Genomic DNA, 18,530 nt, shown 5'->3' with positions numbered 1-18,530 from the left:
AAAGTTAAATTAGGTTCATAACTTTTATAGGCAGAGGGACATTAGTGATGCTACAGCAACTTGAAAGAATAAATAGGGATAATAACCTCGTGCTAAAAGTAAGTTGGAAATAGTCTTGGCATTTTGGAGCTGTTCTTTGAGATCATGGAATCACAGAATACCAGCCCAAACAGACGATTCAGGGTTCATCTGGTCTAAATTTTCTTGGCAAAAGCATAGTCTAGACAAGATAGCCCAGCACCCTTTCCTGTTGAACCTGAAGTGTCCAGTGTTGAGAAATCCACCACCGCTGAGATTATTCCGATGGATAACTGTTCTCATTGTTAGAAGAATTCTTTTTGTTTTGAATTTGAATTTTCCCTCATCTTTTCCATGTTACTTGTAAAAAGGGACCCTCCTTTTTCTTTGTATCCATTCTTTAAAAAACGGAACATGGTGATGAGGTTTCCCCTAAGCCGTCTTTTATTGAGGCTGAATGAACCCAGTTCTCTCAATCTTTCATCACATGGCAGCTTCCCAGGCCTTGGCTCATCTTTGTGGCCCTTCTCTGGACCCTCTCCAGTCTGCCCACATGTTTTTGTGTAGTGTTGACCCAAACTGAATACAGTATTCCAGATGTGGCCTGAGAAATGCTGACTGAGGTAACGATTTCTTTAGCCCCATTCAGAATCTGACTGATTGAGCCCTCACATGTTATAACATGAGGCAGATAATTCTGCCAGTTTAAGACAAGTCTGTGCTGTGAAGAGATATTGTCATCAAAATAATTTCACTTGCAATCACTTCAAATCTTGTTTTAACAGTCCTGAGGGATTCAGAGAAAATATGGTTCTGTTAACAAGTAGCACTGCCAAATCTTTATAAGACTATTTTATTGTATTAAGTTTCCAGTAAGCCCTTCTTTGTCCTCTGCTGAAACTATGTGTTTAATTTAGTGGGTTTAGTGAGACTAAAGTGTTCTCTTCCTTTTTAGGCTTTTTTAAAGGTCTTCATGGCCTATTTGACTAATTATAATTATCCATAAATCTTGCGGGTGAAAGCCAAGCGACGAAGCTTCAGCTGCAACTGAGAATTCAGTTTTACAAAATAAAGATTTTAAAAAAGCATTTCACTGTGTTTGCCATCCCAGACTGGATGCCTAATAGGAGTCAAAAAGGAGAAGACTCTCACCTCCAGTGGTGTAAATCTGAAAAGATTTAGCATTTGTAGGGCTACCCTAGAGGAAAGGTGATGTCATTAAAAGGAGAATCATCCCTGGGCACCAAACTCTGCCACACAGAGGCAATGGGCAGCACTCACCTGCCCAAGACAGATGCAGGTGGAAGAATATTCTCTCAGGCAGAATTTAAGGGAGGCCAGATTCACACTGATAAAAGCTATAGGAGAGAGGAGACAGTAAATGAGGAGCACTTTCCAGTACTTTTCCCCTCCATGCAGAGCCCAGTGGTAGCATCCCCAAGGCTGTACACTGCCAGGGTGAATGAGAAGCATTCAAGGAAGAATTTGTCCCCCAGGACAGAGAATTTGTTGCATTTTGAAAACTATTTGCCTTTTTTGAACATTTTTAACTGATTATCTCCACCTGCACAATAACCTGCATTTGGTTCCACACATTCATGGCCTGAAATCAGCTTCTTCTCTGTTCCTTTCTTGACAAAAAACTACAGCCAAGCAAGACAATTTTTTTACATCACATTTTTGGGTGGTTGATGTCGATGCTATTCTTTGTCTGTAAAAAAGTCTCCAGGTAATAGGTCAGTCACATAATGGAACAGCTATTGATATATTTTAATATGCAGTCAAACCTTAGAGAAGAGTTGAGATTTACCAGCCAACATTCCTGAACTTGTATCGACCAAACAGCCAGTTATTTTTTAATAGCCATCATGTGTCCTTTCTTCCCCCCATATTTGGGTTCCAATTCTGCTATTTCAGACAGTAATGCTGGCAGCCTAATGTTCATGAAACTATTGCAGTCTTAAATAAATCTATAACCTGCCACTATTTCTCTATAAGCTCTGCAAGAAGCCTACTCCATCTGATATGAAAATCCTGGCATTCCTAAGCCTTATTTATGTGATAGTGACAGAGGTCATTTCATTCCTCGAGGCACAGCCATCTATAAATTATAGCAGCACACTGTGAGTAATGAGTTATGCTAAGAAAGAAAGGTGTTTAGAAGAAAACTGTGCAGATTTTGCTCAGCACAGCAATCCAAAAGTTCACACGGTGAGGAGCAATTGTCACCCTACATAAACCACGGTGCTCGTTGTGAAATAAGAATGTTTAAGCAAAACCAGCCTTTCTGAGCTGTGTGATAGAAGTGGCTGCTTTGCGTGGCACTCTGCAACAGAAGGAGATTATGCCCCAGCCAAAAAGATAGCAAATTATTGCCTGAATATATAAAATAACTATTTTTCTCTCACAAGGGAAAAAGCGTGAAATTTCATAGAGTGGTTTGGATTGGAAAAGACCCCAAAGATCATCCAGTTCCAATCCCCCTCCACGGACAGGGACACCTTCCACTAGATCAGGTTGTTCCAAACCCCATCCAAGCTGGCCTTAAACACCTCCATGGATGGGACAAGAGATCTTACAGCCCTGTTGTTCCTGGTGCTGAAGAAAGCCAAATCTTGCAGAGCACTTACACTTCAGCTCTCAAGGAAGCAGGATTTTTGTCTGACTGCCAGCACTTCTGAGAGATGTCCCAGTTCAGCTCAGGGGAGAGAAGCAGCTCATACCAGATGAAGGATTCACTACACTTATTGCACTTAGATGGAAAATCCTGGGCATGTGGGCTCATAAACGTTAAATTGTATTAAGTCTATAATTATGGAAATACTCAAGCACATAGAAGGCCATCCTGAGGATTTGCCCCTTCTCCTCTGTCAGAAATAGTAAAGTCCCATCCCACAGAGCCCATCAGCACTGACTCTCAGCACCTCCCCTTTGGGGTCACCTCATGCCCTTGGCTCAGCCCTCACTGACTCAGATTCAGTCACTGCCCAGTTCAGAGGTCTGCACCAGCATCTGGACTCCAAAGTGTCAAAGTGGCATATCCCTTACTTAAGTGCTAAATCCCCTCCCAGCCACTGGATTTGTTAAAATCAGAAACAGGAAGACCTGCCTGTTTGTAGGTCACAGCTGATTTTACAATTTCTTCCTCAACCTTCAGGTGGAAAATGAGAAGCATCCCCTCAGAAACAGAACTCTAGGTGAACTTGAGCAGAGATTTTAAAGCAGAAAGGGTCAGAGAGTTGATGAGCAAAACTCTGCAGATGATAAAACACCTTACTACTACCCTGGGAAAATTTCCTTCCTTAGCAGAATAATGACCTAGAGTCAGCTCCCACATGCTGTCTGGCCATTTGACAACTGGGAAGAGCTGCCTTCTTCCTGTACAGCCAGTAGCAAAGTGAGCAGAGCTGGACTACCCGCAGTGCCAGGTCACGCAGCTGCACCTGCTCCCTCCTTTCCACAGCCAGCAGCCCCTCACAGGGAGTGATTTGTGTTCTAAAGCTGGAAGGTCTAGTTCATTAATTAAATCAAAGACAGATTCTCCCTACTTTCCCCTTCCTGTTAACCCTTCTGGAAAGCCTTCCCAGAGACTTTGTTCCTACCCCTTTCTGCAAATACCCACAGCCAGATCATTTTCTCGAGCTAATGAGAACTATTTTTCTTTTCTCCCAGCTCCCCTAGAAATGTCATCCCTCAGTTCTGCTCATCCTTTGCTCTTTTCACCAAGGCTGTAAACCACAGCTCCCTCCCACACACCCTCCCACCTCCCAGCAGTGGTGACTCCAGGTTTTCCTGACCCCAGCCCATTAGTGTTTAATGGAGAAGGCAATGGCAGCCCCAGTGCCCTGACAGCCATCAGGAGACGCCTTTCACCTGGTGTGGTGATTCCCTGCCCAGCCCTTCAGTCCAGGAGTGTTACCTGGGGATCTGAGGTCTGCAGCCCCAGCCTGCCCTCTGACATGGGTGACACACCCACAGGAGGCTGGGTCCAGCCCCAGAGTTAACAACCAGCCTCAGACTCAGCACCTACACCTTCCAGCTACACCCAGATTTCCCTGCTGAGGGAATGGTCAACAGTAGGAAACCCTAAATGGTTCCTTATGTTGAGAAGGGCTTTTCCTATAGCTGTCTTTGCTAACTGAACCCAGCACAGGGCTGATGGAGAGGAGTCAGAGCAAAGCTGGATCTGCTGGCAAACGCCCCCCCCATGCCCCAGCTGGACTCCCCAAACTACAGTCAGAATTAGCTACTGGAAAAGGTTGAATTGAAGACATTATTATCATCAAAATAAGTAAAAACAACTGATTTGGAGGAAACCTGAATTCTGAAAGCTATAGGGGAACATACCCACATTTTAATGAGCAAGTTATTAGGGAGAAATTTTCTGGAGATGGTGACAGGTCCTAGGATTAAAATATTCTTCTAAATTGTTTCACAGAACTGAGACCCCCACCAGATTAATGACTGATTTCTGCTTTTAGCTAAAGAAGCTGCTCATGGGATTCATGTCAAAATGGGTACAACTCTGTTTGAGTCCATGGACAGGGGAAGTCTGCTCCAACAGACATGAAGGGAGACACTTCTTAGCTAAATGAGCCTTTTTTGATAAGAGTTAGAGGAAGTTTTTTGCCCTATGGGAAGTTTTGCCAGCACACAGGAAAAAGGAAGCATCCCATGTTAAGAAGCAATCCATTCATCCTGTCCAAGGGCACCTGTCCCTTTAAAAGAGAGGATGAAAAAATAGAATTTGACTTTTTTTTCTTTTTTTTTTCTTTTAACAGATCCAATGAGTTTGTTGAAAAATACTTCCTAACTTGTCATGGCCATCAGCATACTGCTGTCAGTGGTGCTTTTATCTCTTTGCTTTAAAAAGGCTGCATCCTGAGATGGGTGTAGGGGGGAAAGAAAAAAAGAGAAAGAAAAATTTGATTACTGAAGTGCAGAAAAAAAAAGAGTTAGTATTTAGCTGAAAGCAAAAAAAAAAACCTTCCTCCTTGGAATGACTATCATAATTATGTGACAAACTGTCAACCTGTAGCTTGGCAGCTGATGAACATATCTGCTTATTGTGAGGAGTGCACCCAACAAGGAAGAGACAATACAAGGGAGGATATAAAAGATAGAAGTAAAATATAAATTCTGCTGGTCGTCCATACATTTTGAATTTTTAAAGTTTTTGTTGACCTCCGAAAGCACTGAAGATTGAGCTGGGGTAGACTGACAGTCTACAGATATCTCAGTGTATCATTAGGGAGTAAATTTTTATTTGAGTGTTTGGTGCTTTATCAATAAAATATACCTCTAAAATATATATGAGAGGAAATACAAGGAGGGTAGATGCTGATAATTGCCAGAATATCACTTTGGGGAAGATCACCAGGCAATGCCTCTGTCAGTGCTGGGCTGTCCCTGCTGCCTCTGGCTGCCAAAAATGCTCCTCGTGCTGTGCTCACAGGGAATGTCAGTGGGAACAGTTTTGGTGAAAAGCACTGAAGCCAAAAGTGCAAATACATCATCTGCAATGCCGATGCATGTGATCTGCTCAATGAGCTCTGCAAGGGGGTCAGTGCTGGTTATTTTTTGGTAGGGGGAATATGCACTATCTGAAGTCTCTCTCTGCTGTCACCGCCTTGTCAGATCCTGATTTTGCAGACTCTCCCTGTGGCAGAGGCAGGAGAAGTTGCAGGAGCCTGATCAACACTCCCTTTCTGCCTTCCTAGCAAAAGAACTGTTTTGAAAAGTCTGTAAGCTGAACACGAGCCTTTAGGGAAGGATTGGAGATAATAAATATCTAATGATAACAGGGGCTTATTACCTTGAGGAGACAACAACTTGCTCTCCTTCAGAGGCAAACTGGATAACTATGAAATATCTTAGGAATTTTAACTGCAAAGTATCTCTGTGAGGTGAGATCTGTGTCTGTTTTTCCCCCAGTACACCCAGTATAACCTCAAGGCTTCCATCTTGTTAATGTAACAAATGACACCATTTTCACTGGGCCGAACCGTCTGGAGCTGTCTGCAAGAGAGTGAGAAAAAATGTGCAGGTAGAAACATCCCAAAAGGCACCTAAGCCTGGGACTGAGCTGAACTGGAAATAATCCATTTGAAGAGCACAGAAAACACTTGTTTTTCCCCACAGCCCTACAAACGACCCTGTATTGCTGGTGGGGAATTTCCGCTGTGCACAAATGAGGTAGGAAAGAAGATTCTTCGGTTTGGAGGAAACTCGTGACTTGATGGTAACAAGGAGGGATTTTTAGGGAAAATTTTTAGGGAAAGGATATACTGCAGGCTGTTATGCAGCTCGTGGCCATTTCACCACATGATTCTGGGAATATCCTGGTGCAGAACCTGCTTTGCAGCAGTGCTCTTGAGGGTCTTGCCTGAGCCAGCAGGTGGGAGCTACAAGCATCAGCACAGCCAGGGAGTGATGCTGGAAAATCTATCCCAAGGTTTTTGTTATAATGGAAAATAAATTGGATCGGTCCAGTTCTTCCTCGTGAGTTACTTGAGGCTTAAAAAAGGCAGCAGCTATAAATATGTCATCTGAGTATCTGGAATTTGATTTAATATGTCACAATCTGTTACTCCATTTCCAAGAAGACTAAAAAAAAATATTCAGAACTACAGTTTCTGAGTCTATTGTCATTTGCTTTAAGGAAAATTTCTGTATTTTAATCTTATGATCCTAGAAATGATTTTTGCAATTTGGTTTTTCTGAAACCAATGAAACATTAAGTTGGCAGATGGTGTGCGGGCTCAGCAGAGATAAAAGTTGTGTGGCTGTGCTAGGAATAAAACATAAGTGTCCTGGCACATTGTGTTTGGGGGAGTTTTTTGTTTGGGTGAATTTTCTTTTTGTTTTTCAATACAATATATACCCCATAGGCACATCTGCATCATCTTTTATAATACAATGAGGGGAAAAAAGGAGCTTCTCTTATTGCTGACACAGTTTCTGAGACTGGATGACTGTCAAACTAATTTAAATTTTAAAATAAAATGCTTACAAATGTGATACAGAGAGAAGATACTTGATCCAGTGGACAGACTGGGGGCTGGGATCCCAAGAGCAAATGCCTGAATTCTGATGGTAACGTCTGTGAACAATGTACTCTTCAGTAGTAAATTGAGTTAAAATGACAAACCAAGGTGTTTAAAACCTGCAGAAGAAAACACATTTTAAGCACAAGGTGCTATTAATTTTTGAGAAAAATGCCATATTTCTTTGCTTATTAAATGCATCAAAAAATTGTTCCAAATCTCAAAATTTATACATAAATATTCTGAAAGACTAAATCCCCAAAATATATTCCAGCAGTAGAATGAAAGCTTAAAAACCCTGAGCAACAGGAAGATGCATAATTATACGAATGTTATGCAAGAAATGCTATTTCATGTGTTGTTTCTTTATTTATTTATTTCAGGTCTTTTGCACTGTTACAGCTTTTAGGAGGGGCACTCCTGAGCAGCAGTCACTGCCTGAGGACAGCAAAGGTTTCTATGCTGGGATTAAGGTAATGTCCACAGCCCTGAACCACTGACTAGGGAAAATTTGAAAACCATGATGAGGAAACAAGTCCCGATCATCACAAGCAGTGCTGCTTCCATGTTCACTTTGAGAAAATGGCTTTACAGTTTGCCTGAAAAACACCCTGAAGCACGCACTGGCACCCTGTGTACATGTGGACACTGATGTGCCACAAAGTAGGAGCAAAGCTCTGTGTCCTTGTAAATGTTCCCTGAGCAGCTCTGGGGATTTTGTGTGATGGGAAAACACACCCACAAACCTGCAAGGATGCACAATTCTGTTGGGACTAAACCAGAACAAAGTGAAGACAAAATCTGGATTTTTCTCCACCATCTTGTTACGGTCAGGCATTGCCAAAGAGAAGGTGCTGAAGATAAATTCACTCTGAGTGCAAGGACCAGGTCTATTCCCACTCAAGGATTAGGCTGTCAACCTGGCAGTCCAGGAGACCTTGGAATCTTCTGAGTATCAAAGTGTCATGCCTCCACGAAAAGGGTTTGAAAAATCTGGCAGCCCATTCTGTGTGGTATCTGAAGAACAATTTCTGAGGAGTTTTTTTAAATGTCAAAATTTTCCAAGGAGTGGAAATTCCCATTTCTGACTAGCCCTGAGTGCTGTTTCTGCCCTTTTCCCAGGACAAGAGGCGCACAGAAAAGGCACAATCCAAGCTCTCTCTCCGGGGGCAGGGGTCTCCAAACCTGTAATATTTTATGTGCAGAGCAATTCTTCTTCCTGCCATAGCAGGGAAGGAGAATTGGTCAAAAATTGCAATTATTTTGCACCTGGTGCAGACTACAAACATGGAGTCCACGACCATGAGGTCATGCCAGACTTTGTGCCGTGGTTTTTCTTCTACTGCTTTGGGATAGGAGCTCCTTTAAACCAGGGATATTAAAAATGAAATAATTCTGTAGTATTATTCTCAGGCTTAATAAAAGCCAGCTTTCAGATTTCGATGAGAAGCAATTACACATTATATATGGGAACTGCAAACATTTTCTTAATTGCTAAAAATGTTAAAGTATGTTAACAGCAATTTTACCTTATAAAAGCTGAAGATCGCTATTGCAAAATTTATTGTTATTAAGGAGATTATGATAAAGATTATTATTATTTTGCAGGTAATTATATATCTTAATAACTGATTGAAACCACTTAAGACTTCATAGATGTCAGCGTTGCCTGATTAATCTGTCATCTCTCTTGCCTGTCAAAATGATGTCAAAATTGTTTTCTTATTTCCAGTTTTTCCCAGAATCACTAGAAATTGCAGAGGATGGTAAGGAGCATCTTTTGACTGTCCTGAGCACTGTACCCATTGCATGTCCTGGGCAAGACAATTCCTGTAAAATTACTTTGCAACTGAGTACTGAGGACTTGGGTAAGAGTTTTACATATTGACATCAAAGCAATGTGATTGTTTTTTCCAATATTTAAGTTACAGTGAATTCTAATAGAGAATATAATATATAAATAATATCAAAGGGCAGAAGCCATAAAATCAGCAAACTAGGCCATATTTTTATCTGCAAAATAAAACAGCTGATAATATCTGACAGATTTTTGAGAGAAAAAACCCCATAGCCATAAATCTGACTAGCAATAACCTGAATAGTAGTCTGTTGAGATTTATGGATGAAATAACTGAGAGTAAAAGAACTTATTTTAAATTCCAGGAGCGTAAAATTCCATTTTAAGGCTTTTTTTTTGTAGCAGGAATGTTCTTAGGTAGAATAATTTCATTAATTATCAATAAAAAGCTCCCCTGCAGATTTATTATTCAGTAAATGCATAGTGAAGCCTTTTTTCTATCTTTTGCTGTCTTATAGTTTTTGTCTAACTTAATACAGAAGGAAAAAAATCATTCTTGTGCTTATGTATTATTCTCTTTCTAAACATTTAGGGTATTTTTTATTTTATTAACTTGAAAACATTGACAATGTCACTGAGAAAACTCTTGCCCTTTTATTCAGTAAATGCTGTTTTCAGGTCAATCAGGTGGAATACCCTTCCTGCCTAAGGGTGGCACGTAGGTATTTACTTTCCATTTGCACTAAATAACACACCCAAGCCTTTTTCTAACAAGTCACTTCTTTCTCTCCCATAAGAGACTCAGTGAGAGAAATGTTTAGAGATAAGATTACAGCTGCAGTTTCTCTACCCACAAAAAGCCAGCTCTAAAAAATGTTGGCAAAACCCAGAGAGCTCCTGATATTTTTCTCTTTTTAATTCCCTTTCCTAGCTCTCCTCGCCATCAGCCAAGTGCTTAGACAGAAGAAAGAAAAATAATTTAAATGACATCATAACACAATGATCTTAAACTGAACAGCACCTTATGCTTCCAGCAGCTGTGTTGGCTCTCGTCCGTGGAGTACTTTGCATTTCTCCATGGCTCAGTGCTGCTCTGCTCTGCACATTGCTCTTGGCTTGGAGTCTGTGCTGCTCCACGGGAAAGGATTTCCTTGGATAGCAGGGTGGAGGAGAGGCTGCCTCACACTGAGCATTTAGGGGGGGTCAGGGCTGGTGTGTGCTGGGACATCCCCACAGACATCGAGCAACTCAGACACGCACTGCTCTGAGGATCAGAGAGGAATTAGTCCCAGTCAAGGCCATGTGTTTAACTCACATTTTCTTAGGCATGGATCAAAGCTTTCAGAATCTCCCTGACACAGAGAGTGGGCCAGGAGCTCTCAAGTTGGGGAGACCGAGCTCAGCACATCAGACTGAGATTGACCCCTCACCAAGGTCTGCTCCAGTCCCACAGTGTGCACTTGACTGGAAGAAAGAGAGGATACAAGACTTGCAGAAGCAATTCTATTTTCAAGCTGTCAATGGGCTTGATGTGTTGGTGCCAAGAGGTGCCAGGAGGAAGGCACAACTCGTCCAATTAACTCATATTTGAAGGAAGTTGTCACTGAAGTGGAAAATTTCTGTTACTTTTGATCAACTCATTTCTACGACTCAAACTAAACACAGCTCTAGCCCCTGGTTGCTCCATCCTGAGGCTATTTCCTCAGATGACACTCGGGCTGTTATCTATTGAGCCATCTATATGTACTTAAGGCTGACGATCTGCTGCTGGGTATCTGCACAACCACGTTTGCTCTGAGCCTTTATTGTCTTTAGGGTCCATTAGTTTATCTGAAGGAACACTGCGGGCTTCTGAAAAATGTGTGCCGGCCACAGTGCTGGAAATTAAAAATAAAAACCATTTTCACTGCGATCGGTTTATACCGAATAAATTAACTGACAAGCTCCTTGTCTGACTGAATCCATATAACTACGCTGTTGTGCTAATTATGTAGGGAATAAGTGATAAGAAAGCTAATTACAAGCACAGAAATATCTCTCCAAGTTCAGACAATATCATAATGAATGCCAAGGCACAGCAGAGCCACTGGAGTTCGGCTTCTGTTAAGTTTATCGCTACTATTTTGACAAGATGATTTTCTTTGATTTTAAACTTTTGTTCTGGGTTGTGAGCACAGCTCATGGGGCTGGAATGGCAATAGCTATTCCTCATGGAAACCTCCAATTTAATTGAATCAAGAACCTTGAAAATGAGCCAGGACTTTTCTATAATATGTGAGGTGAGGCAGCCTTTAAGGATTTGATATGAGGGATACTATGTCATTAATATCTGTAGATTTTAGTTCTGTTCCCATATTACTGTACAGGGTTAATTTAAATTATATTTCATGACATTTTTCCATAAGGAATAAGACACTGATTATTTGATTGTGTTAGAAATACATCTTAAAATACCTTAATGCCATCTCTATAAATTATCAAGCAATTCTACAAGTGGGAAGAATGGTATGAAAATAACTTATTTTAGTATCAGAAAATAGCTTATTTTCATTTCAGGTTAATTTTATGGCCACCATTTTTAGAACTTTTATTCTGATGATAATTACCGGTCTGGGACAGAAAATTAAGTATTCCTCAAGAAACACTTTGAGTCCTGAAATCAGCAGTTAGATTCTGACTGGCTTGAGCAGGACCACAGTTTCATTTTCTGTCAGCCAAAGGACTCATGAAAGCTTGAGTGGCTTCTTGAGAAGAAAATGCACACTGTATATAGTGCAAACCTGATGGCTCAGACACAAATGCTATAATAATTCAGTGTGTGTAAGAGAGAACACGCCTGTGGAAATTAAAATTCAGGTTTGCCCTTTACCTGAGACCTCAGCAGAAAGGGTAAGGACCTGAGAGAAGTGGACATTGCCATTCTGCATGTAGAAATTTCTTTAGGAAAGATATGAGGTGCACTGCCATTGTCACACTGATTTTGTCACCACACATCATTTCTCTACCCACCACAGATGCTGACATAGCCAGTATCTCCATAGCTTATTATTTTTCCTCATTTCTTTAGTGAACTTATCAGCACAATACTTCTGTGAAGGACACAAATAAAACTATCATCGTTTTACAGACTGGGAAGCAAAACACCATAATCTAATTAAGTCAAAAAATACAAATACAGACCTGCTGCATTTCCCTTGCTGTTGTGAATCCATAGTTCACTAAAAACTTACTCAAGAACCCTCCCTTTTCACATCAAAACACCTGTTTATTTTAAATTAAATAACTCCCAGCAGATACCTCGTTATACTCTAGACAGTGTAAGAGAAATGTTTTCCAGAAACACAAATTCATCTCTTTCTTTGTCATGAGAACCACTCGTCTTCATTCCCTGGGCATGGACCCATAAAGATAACACTGTCATCCCAGAAATATTAGCACCTGTGGAAAAATAGACACCGCTGAGTTTTTAGTCAGCTTTGGGGATAAAAAAGCAGTGCAGTGAAGAGTGCAGAGGGATGCCAGATTCAGCCAGTCACAGCTGCCTCCATGCAAAACCCATCTGGTTCCAAGGCATGTATGTGCTGGAATGAGAAGAGCTTTTGTTGAGCAGAAACAGAAAACAGGGTACAGGCGGTGTAGTGATGCACCCCACACACACCCAGCAGGTGCTTTCAAATAGGGAAAGGGGTTCAGTTTACCTTTAGACACTTTAGGGAGTTAGCTGGAAAGTTCTGAGGGTTTTCATTGTAATTGGCTCAGAGGCAGCACAAGGGCATGGGTTGGGCTCTAAGAGTGTAAGTCAAAGCCTCTTGGTGATCCTATTGGGAGCAAGCCAGGTTATCCCTCCTAACATTCAGTATTTAGGAAAGACAACAAAAGTAGATAAAGGCTTTTTGGGGTGTTTGCAGCAGGGTGTCTGAGGTTTTCTCAGACACCTGTGCACGGCTTTATCATTTGTTTTCTGTAACATTTGTTATTTTAGTATTTTTACTTATTAAACCTTTTGATTTACAAAACACCTCCGAGGAGCAGTCTTGCTCAAATTAATTATAGTCACTTCTCTGAAAAGGCTGGTCCCTCAGAGACTGATATATTAACACGTGGCTTAGTACACTCTGGCCATGTGTTATTCTGTATAAGCGTGACACTTTGGATTCTCTCGTGAGGCTCTGTGTTGGTGTTTACTGCAGGCAGCCAGGCACCAGGGCCCCCAGACATCGCCCTCTCGGCCTGCCAGGTGGATCTGCTGCCGGGGCCCTGCTCGGGGAGCAGCTGTGCAGCAGCCACAGTGACAGTGACAGCCGTGACGGACTTCGCGCGGGACGGGAACCGCCTCAGCCGCGTCAGCGCCCGGCTGGTGGCACCCAGAGATCTGCTTTGGAGGGCTCATACACCCAGAGATGTGAAGGTTAGGCCCTGGAATCAGCTGGAAAATGTGGAAAATCTAAATGAGAGGCTTTCTCTTTTCTTTTTCTCTTTCTTTTTTTTTTTTCTCTTATTTTTAGTTTTTTTATTCTTTTTTTTCCAAAGAAAGTAAAATTTTAGGGATGGTTGTCATAACTGTTTGGGCTGGAAGGGACATTAAAAACCATCCAGTTCCACCCCCTGCCGTGGGCAGGGACACCTTCCACTTTCCCAGGTGACTCCAAGCCCCATCCAACCTGGCCTTGAACACTTCCAGGGAAAGGGCAGTCACAGCTTCCCTGGACCACCTGTGCCAGGGCCTCCCCACTCTCACAATAAAGAATTTTTTTCCTAATATCTGATATAACCCTGCCCTCTGTCAGCAGAGTAAAGCAAAACAGTCACTATATACCAAGAAAATTGACATGGAATTCCTTGTGCTTCGACAGATTTAGGTTTGATTATTAGTCAGCACATTAGTAAGGCCAAGAGATGGAATACAGAGGTAGCCAGGAGTGCTTCTGTCCACTGGAAAAGTAGAGAGGAAACATGGATTAGGGAATGAGCACTTTTTTGAGAAGGAGGGAGGGGTAACTGAGGGTTTAGAGAATATTTTCTGAAGAAGCAGGGGAAAGGCATTGCCTCAGAAAGGAGAGAGGAGAAGGGGATTCAGCAGTGCTGTGTCCAGTTTGTGACTGTGCCATGAATTTCCAGGATGTCTTTGACAACACACAGGGCTGCTCCATCTCTTCATTTATACTGCTACAAAATGTCCAAAATAAAAATAACAAGCAATCAGGAAGGCAAGCCACACTTTCCCTGTAGAAAGCCTGGCCAAAGAAATGTGGGGAGCAAGGACCAGCCGTTTGTCTGTGAAGTTATTTCAGGTGGGAAAGCTGTAATCCCACCACCCCAGAGAATTAACCAGAGCACAGATTTGACTGAGCTAAATTTCTCAGAGCAGGGGCACATCCAAGCTGGCATATCTTGAGTAACTGTAAACAACCCCCCAGTGAAATCCACAGATCCCCTGCCATGTTTTTTGTGGATTTTGTCATGAGAGAACGAGATTAAACTGGACCAAAAATATTTTTTGTCTTCAAAGGTAAAATGCCTAGCATAGGTGTATAACATTTCATCTACAGAATTGGCTTCTTTTAAACTTTTTAAGAATCTTAAACCAGAAATTACAGCTAATTCAGCATAGTGCACTCACGCCTATTTTTGCTTGAAATTACAAATGCTTTTATTAAAATATGAAGATGTATCAAGTGTGAAATTGAATTAATCAATTTTAATAATAAAGTCAATTTATCTTAGTTAAAACTTGATCTATGGAAACAAAATAGACAATGTCTTCCCTCCCCCCGTTTTCCCATTGCTGCTTTGTAGTCAATTAGAGGCCTTAATGTAACATAGTTCTTGCAACATAGCAAGAAAAAGTCCTTGTATTAAAATCCACATAATCTTTAAAACTTCTGACTTGTTCAGATATTTTTGATTTATCTGAAAATTTAACAGAAATGGTGGGCAGAACATCCTGATACATCTAGATACCTGTAAACAGGATATCCTCAGCAAACTACTCCTGCCTTCAAGCAGGAATTGTGTCTTCTGCTGGCATCATGCAAGAAAGCAGAGCAGGAAGGGCGACACAGATTTGTTTGTGCTAAATTTTTACTTAGGAAGTGTGAGGCTGTGGGGAAAATGGGAAAATTCTGAGTTGCTCCATATCACACAGTAAATCCAAATGATACAACTGACCCCAGATCAAAAGGTTGTTCAAAGAGGGTTTCATTTTTTCAGTTCTCAAGACCATTATTCTAAAAGTGTGGAGTGCCAGACATGGGTGGGTATCTAAGAAGAGTTTTTGTGTCATGGTTAAGGGGCATTTTGAAATACAGATGATGTATTGCTGCAGGTGAGGAATGTTGTCGGGAACTGAGGTTCTATCTTCACCCTCTAATTCATTTATTTAATTTCACCCCTGTTCCCAAAAGCCAAGTTCTGCTTTGTCGCTGAAAGACTGCACAGGGATATAGCAGCCATCCTTCTTCCCCGCTCCACGGATCCTGGTAGAACTAACTGAAGTGCACCTCTGGACTCCTCATGGGCAAAGAAGGGAGCAAAGAATTAACAGCCCTAGCCAAGAAATCAGTCTGTCAGGATGGATAATGGAAAACCATAACACTCTATCACTCCCACCAGTATGACTGGGAGCTCTTCATATCACAAATCACTCCACAACACAGTCCTGCATTTTTGAGAAGTGGACAGCACAGCACCCAGACATTAACAAAACACCCTCTTGAGCAGATCTGGCAATATGGGTCCAACACAGCCTGAGATTCAAGTGTTACATCTTCAGAGCCCTGCCTCTGCAGGCCCGTCTGCTCCCTGCAGGATACCAGGGTTCTCACAGCTCCTCTGTGACCCAGCAGGTGACCAAGGAATCAAGGGCTGATGAAGATGAAGATCTCTGTAGTTGCAGTAGATCCTTTCCTGTTTCACCCACATACTTAAAGCTGTGATTTGGAGCCTCCTCATCAATATCTGATCAATATCCACATTAAACAGATAAATCAGCCATTCAGATGATGTAATGGGAGATCTGAGGTCAGAATAGGGGACAGGCAGCTACTACTGAAACATGCTAACGTTACTTAATTACAGCATACCTTTTTACCATACTTCAGGCTTTAAAACTAGTACAATTTAATGAGCATCCTATTCTCCTGGTAATTTTAGTGAATGATCCACTCCTTAGCAAAAAGTTTTACTAAAAACTTCTGCTTTCACCAGATAAGGGAAGACATTACATCAGATGAACAGGAACACTTTGAACTCCCTTATTGGCTGTGATTAAACTCTGTTGTTTGAAAGCAAAGCCTATTTTGTCCTCATCCGCAATCATGTTTCAGAAGTCAGGCTGTAGTTTGTACTTAACCCATGAATCCCACCCCTGATGTTTTGTGAGGAACAGTAATGAAGAAAAAGTGCTGTGTAGACTGTATTCATTGCACATTTCATTTTAACTAGGTCACAGTTCGAGACCTCCCAACAGGGAACTGCTACTCTTTCACTGATCCACACATTATCACATTTGATGGATGGTGAGTATTCTACTTTGAAATAATTTGGCTCAATTACTGCAGTTATCAGTTTCTGGATGTGGCATGCATTTGGGTATACATTAGAATATCAAAAATGCATTGAACAAGTTTGCTTACAATGAGGAATGTACTCCTTCAACAGCACACGTGGTTTTCTTCCAGCTGTGTACTCCTTTTAACAAAAGGATTAGAAACAGATTAATCTTTGAGAAGCAATGGATTTAAGTCTGAACAATTTTTACAAGACAAAGGTCAGGTTCCAAAATGTTCTTCAAATAGAGCCATCACTAGTGGCTTTGAGAGGGTGTCTACACCTTGTGTCATAGTGTTAGTCATACCCCAGTGCCACCCAAGTGATATTTTATGTCACTAGGGCAGCACAGCACACAGCTGCAGCCTGGTCCTTCCCAGGAGTTTAGCAACATCTGGTGCAAAGTCACTCATCAGAAGAATGCTCTGGATTTCTTCTACATCCAGAGCTGATTGATGTCCAGCTGGAGTTGACAATCATAAACACAACCAAAAAAATTCCATAAAGATGGCTCTAATGTCTCAGATTAAAAAAAAAAAAAATCCAGAAATTATATGTGACAAATATCAGGAAACGAATGCAAAAATAAAGTTGTACATCCTCCCTTAGTGTCCAAATGTCCTTCTGTATTACCCAGCAATTAGTTGCTTAAAGACTTACTGAGCCAAAGTGGTGCCTTTGTGTTTGACAGCCTGAACTGTCCAGAACTTTTCCACATTTAACTCCCCTAATCATTCATGAATCTATTTTCCTAGCTAACTGGCAGTACTGAAAGTTTTTTAAAATTTGCACCTGGCACATTTGATCCAGCGTTGCAAATATTTCAGAGGACATTCCAAGTTTGTCATTCCACCGTTAACCTCCTGATGGCACAGGGGGTGACTTAGGGTGCACAGGATCCACAGGGGCTTGGCAGGTGTGAATTTCTGCTATCCTGATATCCCAATTTCAGTCCGACACTCTGGAGGTGGCATCTGAAATGATGTCAAAGCTGGAAAAATCTGTTAATGAAATGTAAGAAAGGTAGTGACTCCATTAAAGGCTGCACATCTGCTTCTAACAAAGATTTCATGTAAGTTGGGCAGTCTGAGATAGGAGGTTAGCTCTGCTCATCCATGGTTTCCCAGTCCCCTTTCTCCTTTGCTGAACAGCATTAAAATGTGGTCAGGAACTTGTGTCATACAAGTTTGGGTGCTTTTTTTTTTGCTTTGGAAGCTTCATTAGAGCTGCAAGAGGTTCAAAGATATTCCCACACTTCATGTAGCTGCAATTATTCCAACTCTGGGATATAAAATCAGATCAGAGTATTAGTTCAAACCTCTCTATAAATTTATGTTCTAAAATGCTCCCTTTTGATTTAGACAGTTCAATGTCAGATTGTTGTGTTTAGGGAGTTATAAATAGCTGAAAAGTACCTCTTGGAATGGGGACACCCTTCCAGCTATTTAGCACATTTTTACATTGCTTCCAAAAGGTCTAAAAGCAAATAAAGGAATTTTATTTGAATAAGTAATTTTTTAATCCTATTGTCGATAGCACACAGAAATGCTTTTAAGCTATTTATGTTCAATTTTGGCACAGGGAGTTTGGAAAAGCCCATCCTTCTGCGTCATCTTGCCCCAGAGACACACACAGACTTGAAAGAGGAAAAACCCAGGATCAGCTTGGCTCCTCAAAAACTGCATGTTTTATCTCATCGACAGACATTCATCACTGCTCTGTCCAGTGCAGCTTTAAATGAGCCACGCTGATGGGGCTTCGTCCATCTCAATAACTAGGTTATTTCCCTAAGATGTATCACTTCTTGATATTCAGCCAAGTTTCTTACCCATCATTTCACAGTCCCATTACTCCTACTTATATTCCCATTTATTATTGTAAATAATTTCTCTTTCAATTATTATAATGGTTAGGCTACCTTATTACACATCGGTTAAGCAACTTTTCTGACTGCCTATCCAAAAAAATTGTTACCACGTTAGCAAATTATTTTAAAGCTCCGTATTTAAGGAGTGAGGAATACAATTCCTCCTTCTGTCCAGATACAAAATTATAATCTGAAGGCAAAGGCTGACACAGAGGTCTGGAAGTGAAGCATTCCCCTTTTTTCATGGAAGGGA

General features: G+C 41.3%; 1 protein-coding gene across 1 annotated transcript in view; it reads left to right on the top strand.

The window, feature by feature from the left end:
• LOC136293576 (von Willebrand factor D and EGF domain-containing protein-like) overlaps positions 1–18,530 on the top strand; it is a 164,539-nt gene that overhangs the window by 49,031 nt on the left and 96,978 nt on the right. The window contains exons 5-8 of the mRNA XM_066190542.1: positions 7,448–7,537; positions 8,797–8,932; positions 13,053–13,270; positions 16,306–16,379. Of these exons, the coding sequence (XP_066046639.1) occupies positions 7,448–7,537; positions 8,797–8,932; positions 13,053–13,270; positions 16,306–16,379 (518 nt within the window). The remainder of the gene's footprint in view (positions 1–7,447; positions 7,538–8,796; positions 8,933–13,052; positions 13,271–16,305; positions 16,380–18,530) is intronic.

This window comes from Chamaea fasciata, unplaced genomic scaffold, assembly GCF_029207755.1.
Source record: "Chamaea fasciata isolate MVZ Bird 193981 ecotype frontalis unplaced genomic scaffold, bChaFas1.0.hap1 SCAF_8, whole genome shotgun sequence".
Taxonomy (NCBI): Eukaryota; Metazoa; Chordata; class Aves; order Passeriformes; family Sylviidae; genus Chamaea; species Chamaea fasciata.
Note: the sequence above shows the minus strand (reverse complement) of the source record. Positions and strands in the feature narration are given on the sequence as shown.